This window comes from Rosa chinensis, chromosome 3, assembly GCF_002994745.2.
Source record: "Rosa chinensis cultivar Old Blush chromosome 3, RchiOBHm-V2, whole genome shotgun sequence".
In the NCBI taxonomy this organism is placed as follows: domain Eukaryota; kingdom Viridiplantae; phylum Streptophyta; class Magnoliopsida; order Rosales; family Rosaceae; genus Rosa; species Rosa chinensis.
The window spans coordinates 32555243-32577398 of NC_037090.1; the positions used below are offsets into that span (position 1 = coordinate 32555243).

Sequence of the window (22156 nt, forward strand, 5' to 3'; positions counted from 1 at the left end):
CTCAACTGCCACTCACCAACACAAAGTCAGTGAGGAGGAGACCTAATCACATAACCCGCGTATGGTGAGGAAAAATCATCGAAAACCAGTAAATCCATGTAGCTTCCCCACATTTCTCACGAGATAGAAACCATGTATTCAACGACGTGACCCCGCACGCCAAGATTACCCTCAAGTTCAAAATAAATAGGATATAAATAAGTATAAAGTTTTACTTCATCGAAATCTTATTTCGTAATCTCATAATAATCTCAATTAGCCGAATATAAATATAAAATAAATAGTATAAATTCTGAATCCGCATAAATTAAAAATAATATTAGAGATCAATCATGAAATTCGAAAATGTAATACGATAAGCAATTTATCATTCGGAGGCAAACAAATGATTGCATGCATCAATCCTTGAAAATAAAAGTCCACTCACAATATGCGGTCAATCCTGACGTCGCTCGTGATTTTCCTCATATGGAGACTCCTCTCGTCCTGTACGAATAACATTCATAAATATATATATTTCACAGGATGAAATTTTAACTTTACGATATACTTAGAAATGGAAATTCAAAACATCCCCCTTCCTAAAATCCAACTCCCCAACTCTCTACAACATCCATCCTAATACTCCAACATTAATCTTTCATCGATGTAATATCTAAAGTGAATCCGAAAGAAATTCGGCGATCGAACTCACGAAAATCGATAATTAATTATTTAAACTCAATTCGTAATTCCTCCGATTTCCACCAAACTTCATACATCGAATTCTACAATCATTATAGGATATATGGAACTAAAACTACAATTAAAACGCAGCTCTACGCGCCACCTACAGTGGCAGCGCGTGGGGTCCACGCGCCGGCGACCACTTCCTCCGATGACCACCAAATTCCGACATTAGCATCTACACAACAGACCCAACAACTTTCCCAACTGCAACATAATCCAATTTTACCTTGAAGTAGTCGAATCAAGCCGGTGAAGAAAAGCCCCGAAACCTCAAGAACCCTAGAAATGAAAAATCGTTAATTCGACCTCCACAATGCAAATTGGAATAAACTACCTTAGGGGAAATGATCTCCATCAAAAACCGAACCTTCGATGCTAACTTGGTGGCCGGAGGTGGCCGGAATTGCCGGAAATCGGCGAAATCCCAAAACTGTAACCGGAGCAATCCTTGCTTCGATCTGGACTTTCACGGCCAAAACTCCAAAATCCTAGGTCACTAGTGTCAAGAGAGAGTTGAGGCGCCCCTGTGGTGACCGGCTGCACGCCGGTTGGTGGCCGGAAAGTGGAGAATCGAAGGGAAGAAGAGAAACCCAAAGGGAAGGGGGAAGAGTCGGGGGAGAGGAGAGAGAAAGAGTGGTGGGTTTCCGGTTTTGGAAACCTACCCGGTAACTTTCTATATTTATCAAAATTTTTACCATGAATAGTAACTTCTGTATTTCACTCATAACTTTTGCATACGAACTCCGATTTTTATGTACCACATATGCACGCGCTCGGTTTAACGTCCTCTACAACTTTAATGAAGGAAATTTTCTCAAATTATTAACCCATAAAAAGTCAATTTTTAGCCACCCCCTAAACTTTAAAATTATAACCGCGAACGGGAAACATATAGAAATTCGTGTAACTCAGTAAAAAGGGTACATCAGATATGGGGTGTAACAATGGATGCCATCCGTGGCGTCATGGATAGAGACTATGCTAGCCCTAGGTTGGTGGTGGACGGCGGTGGTGCCAGAGGCAGCGGCAGCGGTCACACTTAGTCCAGGAATCAACTTTTGATTCATGCTTCGTTTCGCTCAAGAAAATTGATGTCCGTGTGAAGTCTTTAGTAGATGGATCATCATATCATGACCAGGATGACCTATCCTATCGTTACAAAGCCAATATGTGCTAAATCTAAGAGATTTTCTCTCATAACTTTATTGGATTTAATAGCTCGAATAGTGACATAGAGTCCACTAGAGAGACACATAAACTTCTCTAAGATGCAATCATTAGAGGAATTGCTAAGGAACTCATTTTTCGTTCATATGCGTTTCTGCATGAAATCCGTTGACTATTCATAGGTGCGATTTGCCCTAAGAGCGTAGAGAGTTTCTATGACAGTAATCAAGGTGCCATTTGGTAAGGGAAACTTGGGCTATTCCATGTCCTTGAATTAATACTGATGGCCCAGCCATTGTAGTCACAAAGTAATATGCTCAAAATCAAAATGGAGTCATAATGAAAAGAACTCGAAATTTTATTCATATGCCAACGAAGTACATCATTGGCTCTTAACCATTAAGAGAATCTAATCCAAATGGTAGCTAATGCAGAACAAAGGTAGTCGTTTGACTTCTTTTGGTAACTCCAAAATAAATATGACCAGGTGAGTAGAGAGATATCGGTGGAGCAAAACCTTCCTAGACATCATACTCATTTTGGATGAGCCTATGTGAAGAAAACTAAACCAGTGGCATTACTATAAAGTATATGGCAATTACCTATTACATCTCTTGGAAAAATAAAGACTTAAACAGAATTGGCGATCTATTGATCCCAGCCAGATTTGTAGTCTTCAACCCTTCACTCTAGACCATCTTCTTGATCTTCTTGTTCCACATAGTGAGTTTCTCTTGCTTCACAATATGCTTTGTAGGCGGTGACAATTTCTTCACAAGCTCTACAAATGTGTGCCTAATGACCAGATAATCCACATCAAGAACATACATCTCTGTGCCCAAACTCCATTGATTGACGCACTTTGAAAGCGTCATTTGGATGGCTCCTAGTGTTGGTGGCACCACCAACATGGCCAAAGGCGTTGCCTCCCTCTCTCTTCCATGTTGACCTTTTTGGTTCCGTGTTCGCCTATTTTGGCGGCTGCCTTTCTCATTAGAGCGAGAATATGGACCAGAACGTCCATAATTGTCCCTAGATTTAGGGTTTCGATCTTGGTGCCCTCCCTCAGGGGCGCGACTATAATTGGACTTCGGAATATTCTCTGTTCCCACAGGTCTCGAATTATAGTTCTTCCCAAGGATGTTGTCATGCTTTTCAGCGACATTCATAGCTCTAATGAGCTCATGAAACCTTGTGATCCTTCCTGCAGTAACATCGATTCGATAGTTCTTAGCAACCATCAATGCAGAGACGGGGAAGGTAGAGAGAGTCTTCTCAATTAACATCGCATCTATGATCTCTTTACCACATAATTTCATTAAGGATTTAATGTGAAGTACTTACGAGTTGTAGTCAAGAACTGACTTGAAATCACAGAAGAGGAGGCTGTGCCATCTCACTTCTAGGTTAGGAAGTAGGGAGTCACGAACGTTACCAAATCTTTCTTCCAGTGAGACCCACAGCCTTCTGAGGTTTTATTCATTCATACACTCGTACTAGAGCGAATCATCCATATGACGAGTCATTAGGATGATGGTTTTTGCCTTATTTGCCTCTAAGGCTGCTCTATTTGCATCCAAAGCTTGAGCTTGCTCAACAGTTAATACGTCCTAGCTAGGCTCGAGAATCGTATCCAGGATTCCATCAGCCTTGAGATGCTGGCAGACATCACGAACCCACCTGTGCTATCTAGGGACAATTGTTCCTAATGGAGCAAAGTCCAATTTGTTCAGGTTACTCATCCTGAAAGAGAACCAGAAAAAAGGTTAGTTTTAGAGCGAAAAAAGCTACCACGAAAACATATAAAATTTCTGAGCGTAATCGCTTCCAAGAAATTTAATTCCAAGAGATATTGGATTAGATCGAAACAATGACGTAAGTGGTCGATCATAAATTCTTTACAAACTCTAAGTTTGAAGATCTCAACAAGCTCCAAGCTTGGAGTGAGCCCGAACCCTCACAGTTCAGCTTTTGGTCTCTTCTATGAAGAAGAAGGGGGGGTAGAAGAATGGAGTTTGCAAGTCCTCTAGAAAAAGAAAAATAATTGAAATTACGAAAGCAAAAAGAATTGAATAAAAGAAAAAATACCTTTTTTTTTCTCTCTTTGACTTTGACTGAAGGTGTGGACCTTTTTTTTTGTCTGGGCTGGTCTCCTTCTTTTCTTCTCTTCTGGGCCCACACTTTTTCTTCTTCTTCTTCTTCTTCTTCTCTTCCTTTCTTCTTCTGGGCCACGTCAGTCCCTTTTTCATTCCCCCTCTTTTTTTTTTCTCTTTCTTTTCTTCTTTGGGCCACAGGGCCTTCCCTTTTATTTTCTTTCTTTTTCTTTTACTTTCGCAGTGGGCCACTGCTCCCATCATTTTTTTCTGACAGTGGGCCTTTCTTTTGTTCTCCTTCAACAGTGGGCCACTGCCCTATTTTTTCTCTTGCGCTGGGCTGGACTGAAGATGTGCAGCTATATGGGGTTCCTGGCTGTTCAAGGATGAGCAGTGCCACTGAAGGCCGGTCCGGCAACTTTCCGGCCTGTTTTTGCCTATATTTCTCCGGTTCCCGGATTCTGGAATTACGCTGCTGAGTATGACCAAACTTGAAGGTAGATGGAAGTCTGGAAGGTTGCGAACCAGACAAGGATCTGTTTTTATCTTCTGAAGGCCATTTTTGGTGACGTCGTCGGCAATTCTGGGCTCCTGAAATTGAGTGCTGCGGGGGCCAAAAGGGTTTCAAGGTTTTGTATTCGGATTTAGGGTTTTGGCTATTAGGTTTTAGGGTTAGGGCGTCGTGCTGATAACATGTTTAAGGAAAACCAAAATTGGGAGAGAATTGAGTCGTGCTTTCATTGATAATAGGGGCCTCTTTATATAGAGGATTACAAGGCATATAATTAGAGTTGTACAAGAAAAGATAATCGTACAATTAATCAGATATCTATGAATATCTCCGAGCATATCTCTAATTCAAAACCCTATTACAACTAGGTCAAGTAACCTAGAGTTTGGGTCAGACACATATTTTGAATTGGGGAAATGATCATTTACCCAATTTCAGCTTAAAAAATGCCCACTTGCTCCACTAATAGTTTTTTTAACCTCATTTACCCAAAACACTCTAAAAGATTATTTCCCTAATACCCAATTAATTCTTTTTTTATTCTTTTTATTTATTTTTGAGACTTTTTTGCCCTCTCCTTCTTTCTCACTTAGAGAGAGAAGTCATCCTCCACCTTGCTGTGCTCCAATGATCAGTGGCCGGCCGCAGTCTCCGGCGATCGGTGACCGGAATCCTGCAACCGATGACCGGAATCTGAAATTTGGCTACCGGACTGGTGACCGGATTCCAACGTCTGAGTTTATTGCCCCCTAATAATACCCAGTAACCATATTATTGCCCCCCAGTAATCATATTATTGCTCCCCAGTAATCATATTATTGTCCCCCAGTAATCATATTATTACCTCCCAATACTCATATTATTGCCTCCAATAATCATATTATTGCCCTCCAGTGAATTGTATAAACTCCCGAAACCAAAATGAATACACTACAGGCACAAATGATCAATTTATATGCATATTATTGCCTCCCAATACTCATATTATTGCCTCTCAATAATCATATTATTGCCCTGCAATAGACATGTATAACTACTCAATAAAACTTTTTTGTTCATTCTTCTTTCTTCTTTCCTTATAAGCCTTCTGCCAAATTTACAAAAAAAAAAAAAAATCACAACCACGAGACTGGGCGAGGTCGTGCTCCACAATCTCATCCAAACGGAGGAGCGTGGAGTTGACGCGAGACTGGGCGTGCTTGAGCTCTCGGACCTTGGCGTTGACGTGGTCGACGAGGTCGCAGGTGGAGGAGACGTTGGAGAGGACGTGGTCGGCGTCGGACTTAACGATGTCGAGGACCTGGGAGGATTTCTGGAGATTGGAAAGGTTGCAGATCTTGGCGCTGACGTGGTCGGCGAGGTCGCAGGTGGAGGAGACGTTGGAGAGGACGTGGTCGGCGTCGGACTTGACGATGTCAAGGACCTGGGAGGATTTCTGGAGATTGGAGAGGTGCTTGTCGAGGTCGGAGCGCTGGGAGAGAGGAGGTGGTCAAGGTTGAGATCCAGGGCGAGCTGTGGACTGCTGCGGAGGAGGAGAGTCGTCGCTGACTGGGACGATGAGGAGGACCAGCGCCGATGGAGAGTATGCAGGGCTCCGGCGACTGGCTCGGGAAGCAGAGGAGAGATAGAGAGAGAGAGAGAGAGAGTATGAGGGCAATATTGTCAAAAACTATTGGATTGGGTAAATGGAGTTAAAAAAAACTCTTAGTGGAGTAAGTGGGCAATTTTTGGGCTAAAATTGGGTAAGTGGTCACGACGGCCCCATTTTGAATTTACTTGAACATAGGTAAAATAACTTTTTTCTATTTTAACTTAAAAATTGACTAAAAATGACTAATATTGCCAAAAAATGACATATTTTTAGGGAGTAGTTCTAATGAGTACAACTAAAATGAGGACTATTTGAGGACTTTCTAATCAACGGTTTGGGGGACTCACTTTTCGATTACATTACGGCAAACCAACCGTTAGATGTTTATGTATGCATGAGTGGATCACCTCTGAAAAGTTTCTTCCAAATTGCTAATCGTTAAGGTACTGAACTAGATCTGTCAAACATGAACCGTTCATGCTCATAACTGATAAATCATGATTATAAATGTGTTAACGATTTTCAATTTGGTTGAAAAATTGCATAAATGATCTACACATAAATATCTAAACATTTAATGGTTGATTTACAAAATGTGATCGGAAAATATGTTTAACACAAAAATCTTTAAGTAGTCTTCATTTTAGTAGTCCTCATTTGAAGTACTTCCCATATTTTTATTCTCTTATAAATCGTGTTACAAGGAGTATTGACAGGGAAAAAAAAAACAATACGAGGGTGGGACACTCCGCTCCCAGTCTCTCATGATAAAGGGGAGAGCCGTGCGACCGGAGTGTGGGGCCAACAATTTCAAATTTGAAACACAGCATAGAATAGAATAGAGAGGACCGTTGGGGATGCGGCAGTCAAACACCAATATTTTGCTTTACAAACACAAACTCAATCAGTGTTGAACAATTTGAATTGAATTCGAGAAGAAAAGCTTGAAAACAAATGATCCCTACCAGACGCCATGGCTGGCAACGCCCCTTCCATCCTTTGCAGGTACGTACGTCGTTCTTTTACCACATGCATCTGATTATTATGCACTATTCTTGTAACACCATTCAAAAGTCCATTAATGCATTGCAGATGGTGGGAATCGCGGTTTTTAGTTTTCTGGTGGTGACCTTCTACACATTCCTGGGACTTTTCCTGGGAAATCGAATCGCGGAGATTACAGTCACCACAGTCTTCTCCTTTGTTGCTGTTTCGGTCATGTTTCTCTTCATCCGGTGCACCGCGACGGACCCAACTGACAGAACCAGCTTCAAGAAGAAGAAGAAGAAGAAGAAGAAAGGCTCCAGAGGAGGTGGTAAAGGGTACCCGGAACTTAATCACTGGTTCATTCTGGGGCAGATTATGGTCAGGTTCTTGAGGAGAGTGGAGAAGAAGCTTCTTAGGACTTTTATAAGGAGGAGTTATCTGGATCCGTGGAAGACCAGCACTCATATGGAGCCGTTGGTTCCTTTTCCATTTGTGCTCATGAAAGACGACGACGCTGTCTCTCCCGATCTCAGAGAAGACGACATCTCGTTTTGTGTACTCTGCGACTTCGAGGTGGGTTGTAAATCTGAAGCAAAAATCTCACATAAAAGTAATTTTGGGGTTGTTCTTCTGTAACTCTCTTCTGTTTTTGCAGGTGAAAAAACGAAGCAAGCACTGCAGAACATGCAACCGATGCGTTGAAGGCTTCGATCACCACTGCAGGGTGTGTATTGCTTCTTACTTGTTCTCCTTTATAACCCAAATTCTGATTCTGATTCTGATTCAACTTCTTCTTTTCGTTCTCACCAGTGGTTAAACAACTGTGTTGGTAAAAAGAACTACACCTCATTCATTCTTCTGATGGCTTTCGTTTTGTTACTTGTAAGTACGTTGTTTTAGAATTCAATCAGTTTGCTTCAACTTGTCTATTACCAATCAATAATCACCATGTCCATTGTTGTCAATGTAAACAAATTTACTACTTACTGGTGGCACAGTTGATCATAGAAGGAGGAACAGCAATTGCCATATTTGTCAGGTGCTTTACCGATAAAAATGGAATAGAGCAGGAGCTGAAGAGGAAACTCTTCCTAGACTTTCCAAGAGCTGTTCTTGCCACAATATCGGTAATTAATTAGTTAATGCTGTCCTCAATTATCCATTGCAGTGTAATCTCAACTCATTATCCACTCAAGTTCAGTCTGATGTAATCTTGCAATGCAGGTCTTGCTAACTCTATTGACAGCTTATGGTTCAGCAGCAATGGGACAGCTTTTCTTCTTTCATGTGGTTCTCATTAAGAAGGTAGCTAGCTGCTTTTCAATTCTGATGTGCCATGTTTATTTTATAATTGCCATTTCCACAGTTTTGAGTAGGGAAGCTGACAGATGAAGCAAAATTTACTTTATAAGCTCACATTCTCACCAATCATTTGCACAATGTATAAATTCGTGCTGCAGGGAATCAGAACATATGATTATATCTTGGCAATGAAAGAGGAGATCAACCAGTCTATGGAAATGGATCCATTTAATGATGATTCAGATTTCTCATCAGATGAGAGCATTAGTGATTTTGATTCACCCGAAAAGCCGTCATGTGTATCAAGGTTTATATGCAGAGGACATGATGCAGGAATTCAGGTAGAGTTTATATGCATTACAGCCTACGTTTAGTTTGCTTAATTTCCAAAGACATACAAGTCTGTTCATCTGCCCTTTATTCTGCCTTATTATGTTTCAGAATCCCAGAAGGCTGTCCATAAGAATTGATGGAGATCCTCAGCCCTCCATGTCAACCAAGCCACAAGGTTTCCGAGTCAGCATTAATCCATGGAGGCTGATAAAGTTGAGCAAAGAGAAGGCATTGCTCGCAGCTGAGAAAGCCAGAGAAAGAATTTTGAAACAGAAGCCATCTGCAGAGCATGATTCATTGAGACCACTACCATTGGAGACGAAATCCGGACCATTGACGATGAGCACAGATAGAACCACAGCCACTGCAACTACAGCAGGATCAGGTTTAACACCTTTAATATCGAAAGGGGGGTGGATGCCAGGGTCACCCGTCGCAAAGTTTTCAAGCCCAAGAAGGAGGTTTTCTGGCTCACCAACTATGTTCACTGGCATTGTTCCCTCACCAAAGCACAAGTACAAAAGTAACTTTGACTTGAAGTTGACAGAGGTGTCCAGGGAGCTGGAGACCTATATCTCAAGGCAGGTTCTGTGTTCTGTTATAAAGAAGGATGCCAGTGAAGCATCCCCAAGATAAACTGGGATTATGTTTAAAACTATTTAGTTTCTCAGCCTTTGAGATAGGGATTTTTTTGAGACTGATACTCCTTAAATTATTACACCACCGGTTCGATGTTATTTAACTTTTATGAAAAATGCAAGTTAATGGTATAGAAAATTAGACATTACCCCTGCATCAAACTGACATTACATTACACTTTCGTCTTCAACATTTACGGCCATTTGCATCTGTTAGTGTTCGAGAAACGTAGACAGTGAAGTGATATAAAAACTGCACTGCAGGGAGATTGCTTCTTTGAAGTTTATAATGAATGCCAGACGATATTAACCATTCACATCAGGTCATTTTTCTTAAAAATTCGGATTATGGTATGAATGTTTATTTAACATCACATTTTTACAGATAATATGCATCTTTACCCAGCCGCATTGAACATCCTTCTTTTCTATTGTATAACTGAACATCGTTCTTTTCTATTGTATAATTTAAAAGGCAAGAGGGAAACAAAGTGTTTCTGGAAGCATAAAATCATTATATTTCTAACTTTTAACAAAATCACTTAATTATTTGCTACTGCACACAAAGTTACGAGAAACCTATCTCTTAGTACCCACCCCAAAGGGCACAAACCAGTCAATACTTCTTTGTGTTGAGAGATGGCAAGAATCAATTTTCAACATTCACACAGGGTAATCCACCAAGATAGCCTCTGTTTTATGCACTGGAAAACCATTTCTGATCTGATAGATGGTAACAATCCGAGTAATGCTCAGGGGAGATACTCTCCTTCAGAGGCTGACAGATTTCTGGAGAAACAAAGTAAGAATATCCATGAATAGAAGAGCAGTTCCATGGGGACTTTGATGTTACATTGAGGATAATATTGGATAGGCAAATGTTCTGAAAACTGCCACCTTCTAAACCCTCTAGGAGGCCTGCAGTTTTGATATTATCGCCTATGACATCTTTAAAAGTAATCTGTTCTACGATAGGGAGGGCACTTGGGTCAAAAAACTCATCTGGGTGTTCTCCATAGTGACTGGTGAACCTTATAGCTATATATACACCATCCAAGGTCATATTTGACACAGAGATATTTCTGACATAACCACCCCTTCCCGGAGATGTCTTTATTCTGATACCTGTATGAGAACCGAAAAAATGGAGATTTTCTGCATGAACTTCTGAAACACCTCCAGACATCTCACTTCCAATTGAAATTCCTGCACTTGTTTGAGTTTTCCCCGTAATCCCGCGAATGAGAATGTTTCTACTGGGACGACCATATGAAATGCCATACTCATCCCACCCACTTTTGATGGAGATCAGATCATCACCGGTGCTTATATAACAGTCTTCAATGCAGACATTATCAGAAGAGTCTGGATATGATAAAAAGGATGAGTGAGAATAATGATTGTTTGCTTGTTGTTTACAAAGACTAGATGAAGCTAGAAAGTACTTCAAAGGTTGATGCAGTTGGTCATGAAAGTGTATGATGTTATTTGAAATTATTTTTGAGGGAGAATATATTCTACAAACAACAAAAGATGAAAGAATATGCACACTATAGTAAAAGATTAGGTTGACACAATTAACAAGGCTATATCAGGAGTTGTTGGCAGCTCTAAACTGCTTCTGATGAAATTAAAAGGAAGAACTTGGTGATTCACCTGGATCGATGCCATCCGTGTTTGGTGAATTGAGAGGAGCAAGGATTGTGAGATTCTGGACGGAAACATGGCTGTTCATCCAGAAAAAAAAAAAGTCTCAACTCTCTCCTAATTAATAACTTCCCTTTTGCATAATTTTTTAATATGACACTGAAAACACTTGAAATTCACCAACCAAGAAAGAAAAATGCCATCCAATCCTTGTCAATAGAACTAACCTGCAGTATACTGGGTGAATGGTCCAAAATGGTGAATTTAAGAAAGTCAGGTTTGAGATGACAACCCCAGTTGAGTTCATCAACTCCACCAAATGGGGCCTTGTATAATTCAGAGTTTTGTTACGGAACGAATTCCACCAAATGCTGCCTTGACCATCAATCGTTCCATTATGACCTGCATGAAGAGAACAGCAAGTCAGCAACATCAATTTATAAAGCCAAATGCACATGTGGAGACAATTCCTCATCATATTTTACCAACCAGTTATGATAACATCGGTCAAATTGTGCCCATAGATGAGGCTTTGATGTCTTTCCCCCATCAACTCCCTTCCTCGACCATATGATGGCAAGGGATCAACAACTGGCCAATCATCTGAGTTCTGGTACAATACCAGAAGAAGCCATTCAGTATCATGAGCTAAATACAAATATTTTATACATGCGGCCACAAGGTCATAAAAGATGGCATTATAGCAATGCCCAAATGAAGATCGAAAATAACAAAACTTTGAGACTAGCGGTGAACAAACACTACAGCTACTTCAATATGCACAACCAAATTAGCAGTTTGTCAAAAATAACATTTGGTTGCTTTCATTTTCAAAAAAACATTAATTTGCTGGTGTGGACAATACAGCCGCATTACAATAAAGTAAGGAGCATACTGAGATAAATTGAGGGAAAATGAATCAAAGAGGGCCAGAGAAGGCTCTAATTGCAACTGTTAGACATGGCATTTATACATTGCATATATAAATTTATCCACTATTGGGAAGAAGGTGAAGTATGAGATTACCATTGATCCAAGAATGACTGCATCTTCATCCAACCACAAGGTTAGATGACTGATGAGATGGAAGCTTCCTGTCAACCACCGGCCAGCGGGGACAAAAAGCTTGGCCCCACCCTTGTCAGAAAAAGAGTTGAGATAGAAGATGGCATTCTGAAAGGCTTTGGTGTTGAGAGTGACCCCATCACCAACTGCGCCAAATTCAGTGATGGTGACACTGTGAGGTCGAATGCCCGAGTTTTCCCTTAATTTCTTGCAATGTGGATGACTGCCCTTGACAGCAGCCCATGGAAACGGAGCACCGGTGAACAATGCAACAAGTACCACAAACACATCCACCACCTGAAACATTATGTATTTCATTTTCAGACAACATTTATGCATTAGGTCAACCATGACTAAGATCCGATTGCAAGCAGCTGGCTGCTCTTCATCAATTTGATGCATTTCAACAAGCGTGTTATGTGTTTTACTCTAGTTAGTTTGAGGATCTGATCCAGAAGCAGACAAAGAGATGGAAAGGAAGCCGCAGATCTTTCAAAGAGTTGCAGTCGAACAAACTTTAAATAAACAATAGGGGTAGTCAAGCATATACAATGAAGCACAAACAGAAAGATCATTCTGAGAAAGAACCCAGTTCTGCTCAAGTTGATCAATATTGCACAATACATTTTCACATTTCATAAAAGAGTTTTCATGTAGATCTTTGTGCCGAGAGCAGATGAATCATTCAAGTGGTCCCAAATATGAAATATAGAGAGAAGTAAACAAAATTAAGAAGAGCAGAAAAGGTGCAGTAAATAATCAAATCAAGGAAATGAAAAGAGCACAAGTAGAACTCACAGGCAGAGTAGAAGATCTCCTCCTCATATGATTGAGATCTGCTGAAATTTGGGGTCACAGCCCACCCAAGCACTTGTTTTGAACTGTGATCGGGCAGCTGAATCAAACCAATTGGCGATGAAGCAACCGAGAAAGGCAGAGAAGAAGTTGGGTTATGAACGATCAAAAATTGACCACCAGTAAGTGTAAGTGAGTTGAGTAGATAGAAGAAGATGGGTCGTCTCGTCTCAGTGAGAAAGGCAGAAGAAGTAGCAGAGTGAACCCACAGAAAATCATTGATAGTGACCGTTGCTGCCCGCCAAAACTAAGCAGTAGGTCCCTCCCCGGCCCGGCCCTGCCCTGCCCTGTCCGGACTTAATTGGTTTCTTTTCTTGACTTCACCTTCTCCAATACGTCACTGAACTCTCAGCACTTCTTCAACTTCCGGAGCCGAAAGCGATCAATTTCTGGAGCTGAGAACTCGAACTCGACTCGAACTCAAACTCAAACCTGGAATCAAAGGGTAACCCAGAAAAGAAAAGAAAGAACCCAGAAAGGAAAGAGAGCGTCTTTGAAAGTGCTTTCAGATTCTGCAGGTGTTTCTCACGCCCACTGCTTCAAATTAAAGCTGAATCTTCATCATTGTTCACTAGCTAAGCTTATTGGGTCTAGGGGCTATGTCTGTCTCTGTCACTCTCTTTTCTGATCGATCACTCTTAGCTCCTCATGTGACAAACTTCAAGTTGTGTCAGTCAAAAAGTGAGCTAGTCGTAACTGTTTGTAGCACCTAGTAACCTCAAATTCCACTTCTTTCTTTTCCTTTTCAAGTAGTCATGGTTCTTCTCTTTTAGCTGGGAAAGTGTCTCCTCCCTCTCTCTCTCTCTCTCTCTCTCTCTCTGTTTGCTGTTGTGGCTGCCCGTAAATTTTGTTTGTATATGAAACCAAGCATTGGATACTGATGAACACGGCCATAGCTGGCCTGCAATATTTACCATACAATTTACAAGGACAAATAACGTGACTCGTTCAGCGGCTTAACCAACCAAAACTAACGATTAAAGCCTTGCGCCTTGCTGCCATTGGACCCAACTCTAATTTTGATCTTGAAATTTGTCTTCTTCTTTTTTATTTTTTTATTTTTACAATTACATGCAGGTTTGAGGCTATGAAAGTGGGGTCATATACAGCAGTAGAGCAAATATAGCAAATTAAGAAAGAATTAAGGTTGGTTTAAGAGAGAAGAGATTGCCAAAAAGAAGAGACAAGAGAAAGAAAAGAGGTTTTTGGTCATAATCGGCGACAAATGGCGCATTTTGAAAAGGGCCAGGGTAACCACTAATCCCTAAACCAAAGCATGAAAGCAGCTGCTGGTAGACTGGTACATGTATCATGTATGTGACATTCACAATGGAGGTATCCAATGCCATATTAACGCAAATAACCATAGATAATTAAGTACCCTTTTTTCTGTTTGAGCAAAAATGATTATGTGTTTCTTCTTTTGGTTTGTATTTGGGATCTCACTTGGAGTCAAAAGTTGAGTGTACGCTGACGCTCTCCTAGCCATGTGAAAGTGAGAGGATTAAACAAATTGCATGTTTCAACATCTAATATGGAGGATTAAAATCTTGCTTTTAGCGTATACCAAAAAACAAATCTTGCTTTTAAGTTTAGCAAAGGGTTTTACCCATCATCACATGCATCCTCCTTTTCGATCACAATCACTACAATGTCAAACACTCAAACTCTACTCAAACTACGAGCATATCAAGTTGTGTATGTCACCTATTTATATTATTAAAGTGGAACCAACTTGAGAAGTTAACGTTGTTTGAAGGTTGAAGATTAGGTAGTCTCAGCCAAATATTAGAAGATTCTCTCAACAAATAGTCTATAGCCGCAACGGTATTACATTCCTTTCCCAACTCTCTTCTCTTCAACAAATCAAACGCGATCTCTCTCTCTCTCTCTCTCTCTTCTGCCCTCCCTCTCTCCATCATATCATCCCTCGTAACGATCTCTCCCTTCGATCCTCAAGAGAAACAGAACTGTGAAGATATTTTCTTAATCATATTGATATGCTTTGGTACAACTTATATACAGGGTGGATAACAGCACGATCCACAATTGTAGGGCTATCTATAGTAATACAAATCAATCAACTAATTACATTAGTTTCCTAATGATCAAGGTTTTAAATTTCTCCGAAACTGCTGAAATTTCCGTAATTTTGAAGTACCGAAACGAAATTCATATGTTATATTATTTCCGTCAGAAGTTTTCCTAAATTTTCCTTACATTTCCACGAAATTCTTAATTTCCGAAATATCTACACACACAATATATATTTAAAAATTCACACCGAAATTTTGTCCGAAATTTCTCTAAAATTTCTGTTAAATTTTTATGTCACCTACAATGAATTTTTACTTCATACTTTTATAGAGAAATTATGAAATTTTGATTTTTTTTTTTTGGCAATCAAGTTTAATACAACAAAAAACCTTTTTGTTTTTATGTGCTACAAAGTTGAATGCTCAAACCATAACATGATTTCCTTTTTGCTTCTTTCTCAAATATTGTATGCTTCATACACTATAACATCATATTAGGTAATTCCACAATATCCGATATATGGATTGCATGTGGAAAGGGAACAACACGTACACATACAATAACCATGTGATGAAGTACGAAAATCATTTCCAAAATTCATGTACTTGGGAGTAGCATTGTATGATACTAAATGAAAACAGTTCAACCAGCTAGATCGAACCACATTATAGTAGCTTTTATATTCCTTTTGTTGTACTTGTTCATTTTCATTCACGAGATTTTGGTTTTACGTGCCCCGCCCCACCCCCTTGTAATTTTCTAATTATTAAAAAAAAGTAAATCATATTTACATTATCAATATACAACACATTATCAATACACATAGATAAAAACATTAGTTTAGCAACCTACTACAGTACTAGTAAATTACTCGTCCATATAAAATATAATAATTCTATTATAATTGTATAATTTTAGAGATGTTACATTGTAAATAGGTTTATTATAGGTTAATTTAGTCTATGTAAAAGTTTCATTCAAAAATATCATTTTATAAATGCAATTAATTTGATTTCTTTATTTTTAACCGAAATTTCTACCGAAATCGAAACTTTCTCTGAAATTTCCTTAAATTTGAAGTACCGAAATCGAAACCGAAACCGAAATTTGAAACCTTGCTAATAACATGGAACTTCTAATCACACACAATCTCTTTCCTTAATAGATCCAACAAAAATTCTTCTATACATAGCGGTGCAAGCCGTCCATATGTGGGGCCCGTTATTTATCACTCAAAACCGTCAAATCTCCACGGTGCGTGTATCTTCACGCCATGTACCGAAGACTCTCCCTCGATCCAAACCTATCTACATGGCGGTGATCGAGGACATTGCATCCAAGATGGTGGTGGCACTCGCCATTCAAGGTGATCAGGACCAGCCAGGTTTTGAATTTGACGAGGATGACAGGACCCACCCCAGATTTTATCATGAAATCCGACGTGGCCCTGTGGGGCCTACCTTTAGGAATATAATCTCAACATCCCAAAGCATTTTCAATTCTCATAACTCAGATCATATTTCGAACTCAAATGCAAGAGTTTCATCTAAAATCTTAAATTAACATAGAATTCAACTTCAAAGTAACCAACATAAATCATAAGTCATAAATATTATTTAAATCCGGAATTCTTATCGGAAATCAAACCAAATCAAAACTCACAAATCATTTCCAAAGTCACAAATCCAATATGCTAGAAAGTTAATAAGAGCATTTATTTAGAAAAAGAATTGCATGCATTTCATTTCATTTTAAATAAAAGTCCACTTACTTTAACGTTTTCAAATACTTTTGTCTAGGCCATTCGATTTCAAATGCCCAGTTTGCTGATCAATTGGTTCGACATAGTAGAAGTTGAGGCATAACAATAGGGCTAGGATAAGTTTTGTTTTTGGATTTTTTTTGCCGGAACCGATGACGTTTTTCTGGTTCGGTGTTGTTACTTTTTTTTTGCCGGAACCGACTTGAAACCGGAACTATTTAGTTCGGTTCGGTTATGGCTTGTAACCGGTTCCTATACACACAGCAAAACAGCAGCAAAGATATCCAATTTCCTAGCTTCCCATCCACATTATGTTCTGCAATTTTCTCAATTTCTCCATCAAAGAACACAACAGTTCATCACTTGAAGGATTTGAAGCCATCTCCTTCTAAAGTTCGAATTGGGAATCGCCGATCGGGGATAAAGATCAAAAGATGACTGGGGGTTTATTAGTTTTTGGCTTTTTGAATGAATTGGGCATCTCAATCTTCAATGAAGTGAGACTAGAAGAAGACTTGAATAGTTGGTACAAAGAAGAAGTGAAGGACGAGAACTGGAGGAGGAGGAGAAGAGAAGAGAAGAGAAGAAGAAGAATATGGTTGAGGCTAAGAGGGAAGAGATGGGCAAGTATGATTAAAAAGAAAAAGAGAAAGGGAGGTAGGTGGGAGGCCGACAGAGAGAGAGAGAGAGAGAAATGGGAGTAGCGTTTGTATTTTATTAGAGAAAAAGATAGTATATAGGCAAGTCTATCATAAGCACAAGAGCTTGCCCATTAAATTACTGCCACCTAATTATATAAAGTAGGAAAAAGTGTAAATATATGCTGCACTTTCTCGGTTCGAGTGAAACAAGAAACAAAACTTGGGAACCATAACCGAACCAACATGTCCTATATTAGAACTGAACTGAAACTGAAAAGCGAAATAAAGAGACAAAACCGAACCGAACCAGCCAAATCGGGTTGGTTTAGAAGGGTTCCTTGGTTTATTTGTTTTTTTGTCCCAGCCCTACACAGCATCATCCGCTACCATATTTTGATCATACGTTACCTTTTTAGCCTATGTATACTTTGATTCAGATTTCTTCTTTTAGATTACTCTGTTTACCTATGGGATATTTGTTTTAAATTTGGGAGTTTGTATTTGTGTATTTGGAGACATGTCTAATTTCAGATATTTAGTTGACTATTGTGGAAGTGTTGGATTATTATTGTGATTTTTGTGGAGTTAATTGTGATTATGGAGAGCATGTAGGCTCAAGGTGTTGAGGTTGGATTGTTGTTTGCGAAGTATAAATTTTGATTTTCTACAAGTTTGGGTAGTACATTTTTAGAGTGACTTTCGGTAAGGTTATTCCTAAGATGGGGCCCACAGATCCACTTCGGATTTCAGGGCAAAATCCGGAGTAGATCTTGTCAAAGAAGGAGGAAACTATGGGTTCTTGGTGATACATTTGGCGATCGACAGTGCTTGACCTGGATCGTTCCATGGTGGCATCTCTAATATTTGGCCCATATCTCGCAAAGTTACGATATGGAAATGTTTGAATGGTCATATCATTTGTTGCTTCAAGGACCTACTAATATGCAAAAGATCATATCCAAAGAGTTGTGGTTTTACAAGACAACGCGCGACGATGGTGTTAGGTAACTATGATAAGCTATGGAGGTTCCGCTTGATCGGTTGCCTATTTAGGTAGATATCTAGGGCACCCAACCGGTACTACAGCTCAGTGGGCACAATGCATTGACTTCATTATTTGTCATTTCCTTCGTGTGGAATTGTGGATCAAAGGGGGATAGATCGAGAAGAGATGCATGATGTGGGTCTTGGTGGTGATGGATCTCGACAAACCATTCATCCGCCAAGACAAGTACCATTTTTTCGCCTTATATTCCAAGGATTGATTATGTGTATTTGCATATGCACTAGTTATGTGGGACTTGTGGGTGGCTTAGGCTCTATTAGCTATTGGGATTCTCCTCCACCATAGACAGAGACTGTCACAGTTACCTCGCCAATTGGGAGGCCAGCTCTAGTGGCGACTATGCTTTATTCAGCTTCCTTTCCATCTAGAACTGCACTATTAGATTTTGTTGGTACTATTGTTAGAGTAAGGGCCCCTATGGGTCTCAAAGTTGCTTCTCAAGTACTTGTGGTGATGCCACGACCACTGCAATAGCCGGTACCGGTTGCTCTGGCTGGCACTAGATGGTGGTTTAGGTTAGGGAACAATGTCCCAACTTAGGCATGTTGTCCCAAGTTTAGGCAAGTGACTAGGTTTAGACCATCCACCTAGCCTCTTAGAAATGAGAGTGGGGTTGAGTAGTGTTGATGCTCAATCAAGCTTAGTGGAGTGGCACAACTACTGAGATTAAAGGGTATTTTGGCTGGGAATGTTACTAATTATCATGTATGATTTGGTTGAATCTTTAGCCAGAAAGAAGAGGATGAACCGTTTTATTGGTGGTGTACTCAAGAATAAGGACACTTCAAGCTCCAATTTGAAGACTCAGGTCTTTACTGTGGGAATAAATTATCTCCTATGAGGAACAAACTATCCCATACAGGTAATAACTCATCTCCTAAGAGAGAGAGAGAAAAAAAAAATCAACAGCTAGCAGGGTGATGAGTGCTCCCTTGAGGAAGGCTCTACTTGATAGGTTAAATGAGGAAACTCATTCAGAGGTTTTGATATAGTAATGTAACCACACAATTAGATTTAGTATGGGGATTGATTTATTTATTTTGCAAATTGTGTAATAACATAATCTTTGTAATGGTAAATTATTATTTTAGTGAAGTTTACCATTTTCTTTAAATTGAGGTAAATAAAGATTTTATATGACAGACCTAGTTGCACTAGGGGTTAGGAGTTTATGTACCCACCTGTGATGCCAAGGTTTGTGGTTTGCTTAGATGAGTTGATGGCAACAATGGCAGTTTTGTTGCCGGTGGAAGACACTGGTTTGCATTAACAGGTGGTGAAGATGGAGCATCAGGCATAACTTTTGGATTTAGGATTGAATTTCGGGCCATCACCTGATCCGGGATACCTTTGGATCTAATCTTGTACACTGATTTAGTTCATCTATTGGTCCCTATGCAGTTTTGGGATTGGATTTAGAGAAATTAGATATAAATCCAAAAAATCAAGCCTGTATTAGAAAAAACTCATCCTTACTTTTTTTTTTTTTTATAATTTACACCAAATTCACATAAGGGATAATGGCCATTTACACAATTTTGGGGTTAATTAACCCCACTTATCCAAACACTCTAAGAGATTGCCCACTTACACAATATTTTATATATATTTTGCCCTAATACCCAATTAAGTATTTTTTTTATTACTTTTTATTTATTTTTAGGAAAATTTATCCCTCTCCTTCTTTGTCACTTAGAGAGTGAAGTCATCAGAAACCTTGCCGGACTCCGGTCACTGTCGCAGGAATCTGGTCAAGGGTTGCCAGAGTCCCCTCACCGGTCACCGGAATTCCTCAAAAATCTCGTCGGAGATATCATAGGTCACCAGAGAATTTTATTGCTCTCCAATAACATTATTATTTCCCCCCAATAGCCCCTAGTAAAAACATTACTGCGCCCCAATAATATTATTATTGTCTCCCAATAAAAACATTACTACCCCCTAATAATATAATTATTGCCCTCCAATAATGTGATTATTGCCCCCCAATAGAAACATTATTGCCCCTCAATTAAGCATGCAAATACCAACAAAAAGTCAACCTCATTGATCCAAACAATAACACCGCTTCAAATTTATTCCAAATTTATTCACAGACCATCCAATAAACCCTCATCATAATCCACTTCAAAAAACTCAGAGTTAGAAACCAAAATCAAAAATCAACTCTTCTTCGTCTTCCTCACATCGCATTCTCTCCGCACTAGCTACAAGTTCCTTCTCATTCCCTCATATTTCTGATAATCCACAGCGGCCTCGTCGTTCCTTCACTCATCTCCACCTCCGATTCTTCTCTTTTTCAGCTCTCGTGTTAAACGCTATTCCGACCGCCTCGGTTTTGGTTTGGAGGTTTGCATCTCGAACTCAGACTGACTCCGGCAACCAAGGTCGGCGAGAGAGCCGGAGAGGTCGGAAAGGTTAGATGGCACGAGCTGGGGTTAGACGGCACCGTTTCGGACGAGGCCGCCGAGGGTGGGTTAGCTCCGATGTAGGAGCAAGGCGGTAACAGAGACGAGTCGCAGAGCTCTTCGTCGGAGGAAAGGCTTTCCTCGCCAAATTTTCTGAGCAAATCCTCAAATTAAGCTCCTTGGGGTCGATGAGGGAGCCGGAGAGGTCGAGGATCGGAGGTGGAGATCAGAGAGAGAGAGAAACTGGAGGTGGAGATCGGGGAGAGATAAAGGAGAGAGAGGGTACCAATGATATGGAGAGAGAGAGAGACTGGAGATGGAGATTGGGGAGAGAGAGGGTACAGGCGGCGTGGAGAGAGAGAGAGAGAGAGAGAGAGACTGGAGGTGGAGATAGAGGAGAGAGAAAGGGTGCTGGCGGCGTGGAGAGTGAGGAGAGAGAGGAAATAGTGGCATCTATACAGTTTCTTAATCATACGAAGGGCAAAACTGTCATTAAATGTTAAATTGAGTAAATGGGAGTAAAAAACTCTTAGTGGAGTAAGTGGGTAATTTTTAGGCTCAAATTGTATAAATAGTCATTATCCCTTGAACCTTCCTTACAGGGTGTATATCTATAATTAGGATGTTTTCGCATTTTTCAATTGACTATTTTACCCTTCTGATTAAATTGAATGTTAATTAAAAAAAAACTTCATTAAATGTAGCATTTTTGAATTTGAATTATAAGGTAAAAGAAAATCTTTCTTAAATCTTCATAAACTCTAGGTGGGAGTACTCTTCAGTCATCAAGAGCCCTTGAAATCTATTAAAAAAAAAAAGAGAAAACAAAAATTAATAACTAGCCATGTTGAAACCCGTATACCTGTTCAACAACATAAACCCTAGAAACGAAAATATAAATACTTCTTGAGGATGAATTAACCAAACGCATGCTATATATAACTATTGAACAATAACCAAAACACAAATACCTCTTGAGGAGAAATTAACCAAGTGACACATACCTATTGAACAGGAAACAAAACACAAATACCTCTTAAGGAGAAATTAACCAAACGACACATACCTATTGAATACCTATTGAAAATGAAGCTTCAATAGGTATGTTTGGGGCTTGTGGCATCTTTAGCAGTTTCTAACAAAAACAAGTTTTATTTTCTATCCTAGTTAATAGGTTTTTTTTTTTTCTAGATGACTCTAATCCCCTTAATAGATTTGGGTGTATATTAAAAGAATGGATTAAATACTTGTCACTCCTCAAACTTTTCCCTTAAAAACAGTTTAGTTTCTCACCTCTTGCGTTGTGCACAGAGAGAAGAGAAGA

At 39.6% G+C, this 22156-nt stretch overlaps 2 protein-coding genes across 2 annotated transcripts; one reads left to right on the forward strand and one right to left on the reverse strand.

Annotated features, from left to right (window-relative positions):
* Positions 1 to 6872: 6872 nt before the first annotated feature.
* On the forward strand, positions 6873 to 9640 carry LOC112193677 (protein S-acyltransferase 18). Its single transcript, XM_024333898.2, has 8 exons — positions 6873 to 7096; positions 7184 to 7651; positions 7734 to 7802; positions 7889 to 7960; positions 8077 to 8205; positions 8303 to 8383; positions 8539 to 8721; positions 8822 to 9640. The coding sequence occupies exons 1-8, from the start codon at positions 7046 to 7048 to the stop codon at positions 9347 to 9349; spliced, it is 1581 nt and encodes a 526-aa protein (XP_024189666.1). The 5' UTR covers positions 6873 to 7045; the 3' UTR covers positions 9350 to 9640.
* Positions 9641 to 9756: 116 nt separating this feature from the next.
* Positions 9757 to 13734, reverse strand: LOC112194992 (probable polygalacturonase). Its single transcript, XM_024335266.2, has 6 exons — positions 12862 to 13734; positions 12025 to 12360; positions 11488 to 11608; positions 11226 to 11400; positions 11008 to 11078; positions 9757 to 10716 (listed from the first exon to the last, which is right to left on the reverse strand). Exons 1-6 carry the CDS (start codon positions 12886 to 12888, stop codon positions 10049 to 10051), a joined length of 1398 nt encoding a protein of 465 aa, XP_024191034.1. The 5' UTR covers positions 12889 to 13734; the 3' UTR covers positions 9757 to 10048.
* Between the last annotated feature and the right edge of the window lie 8422 nt (positions 13735 to 22156).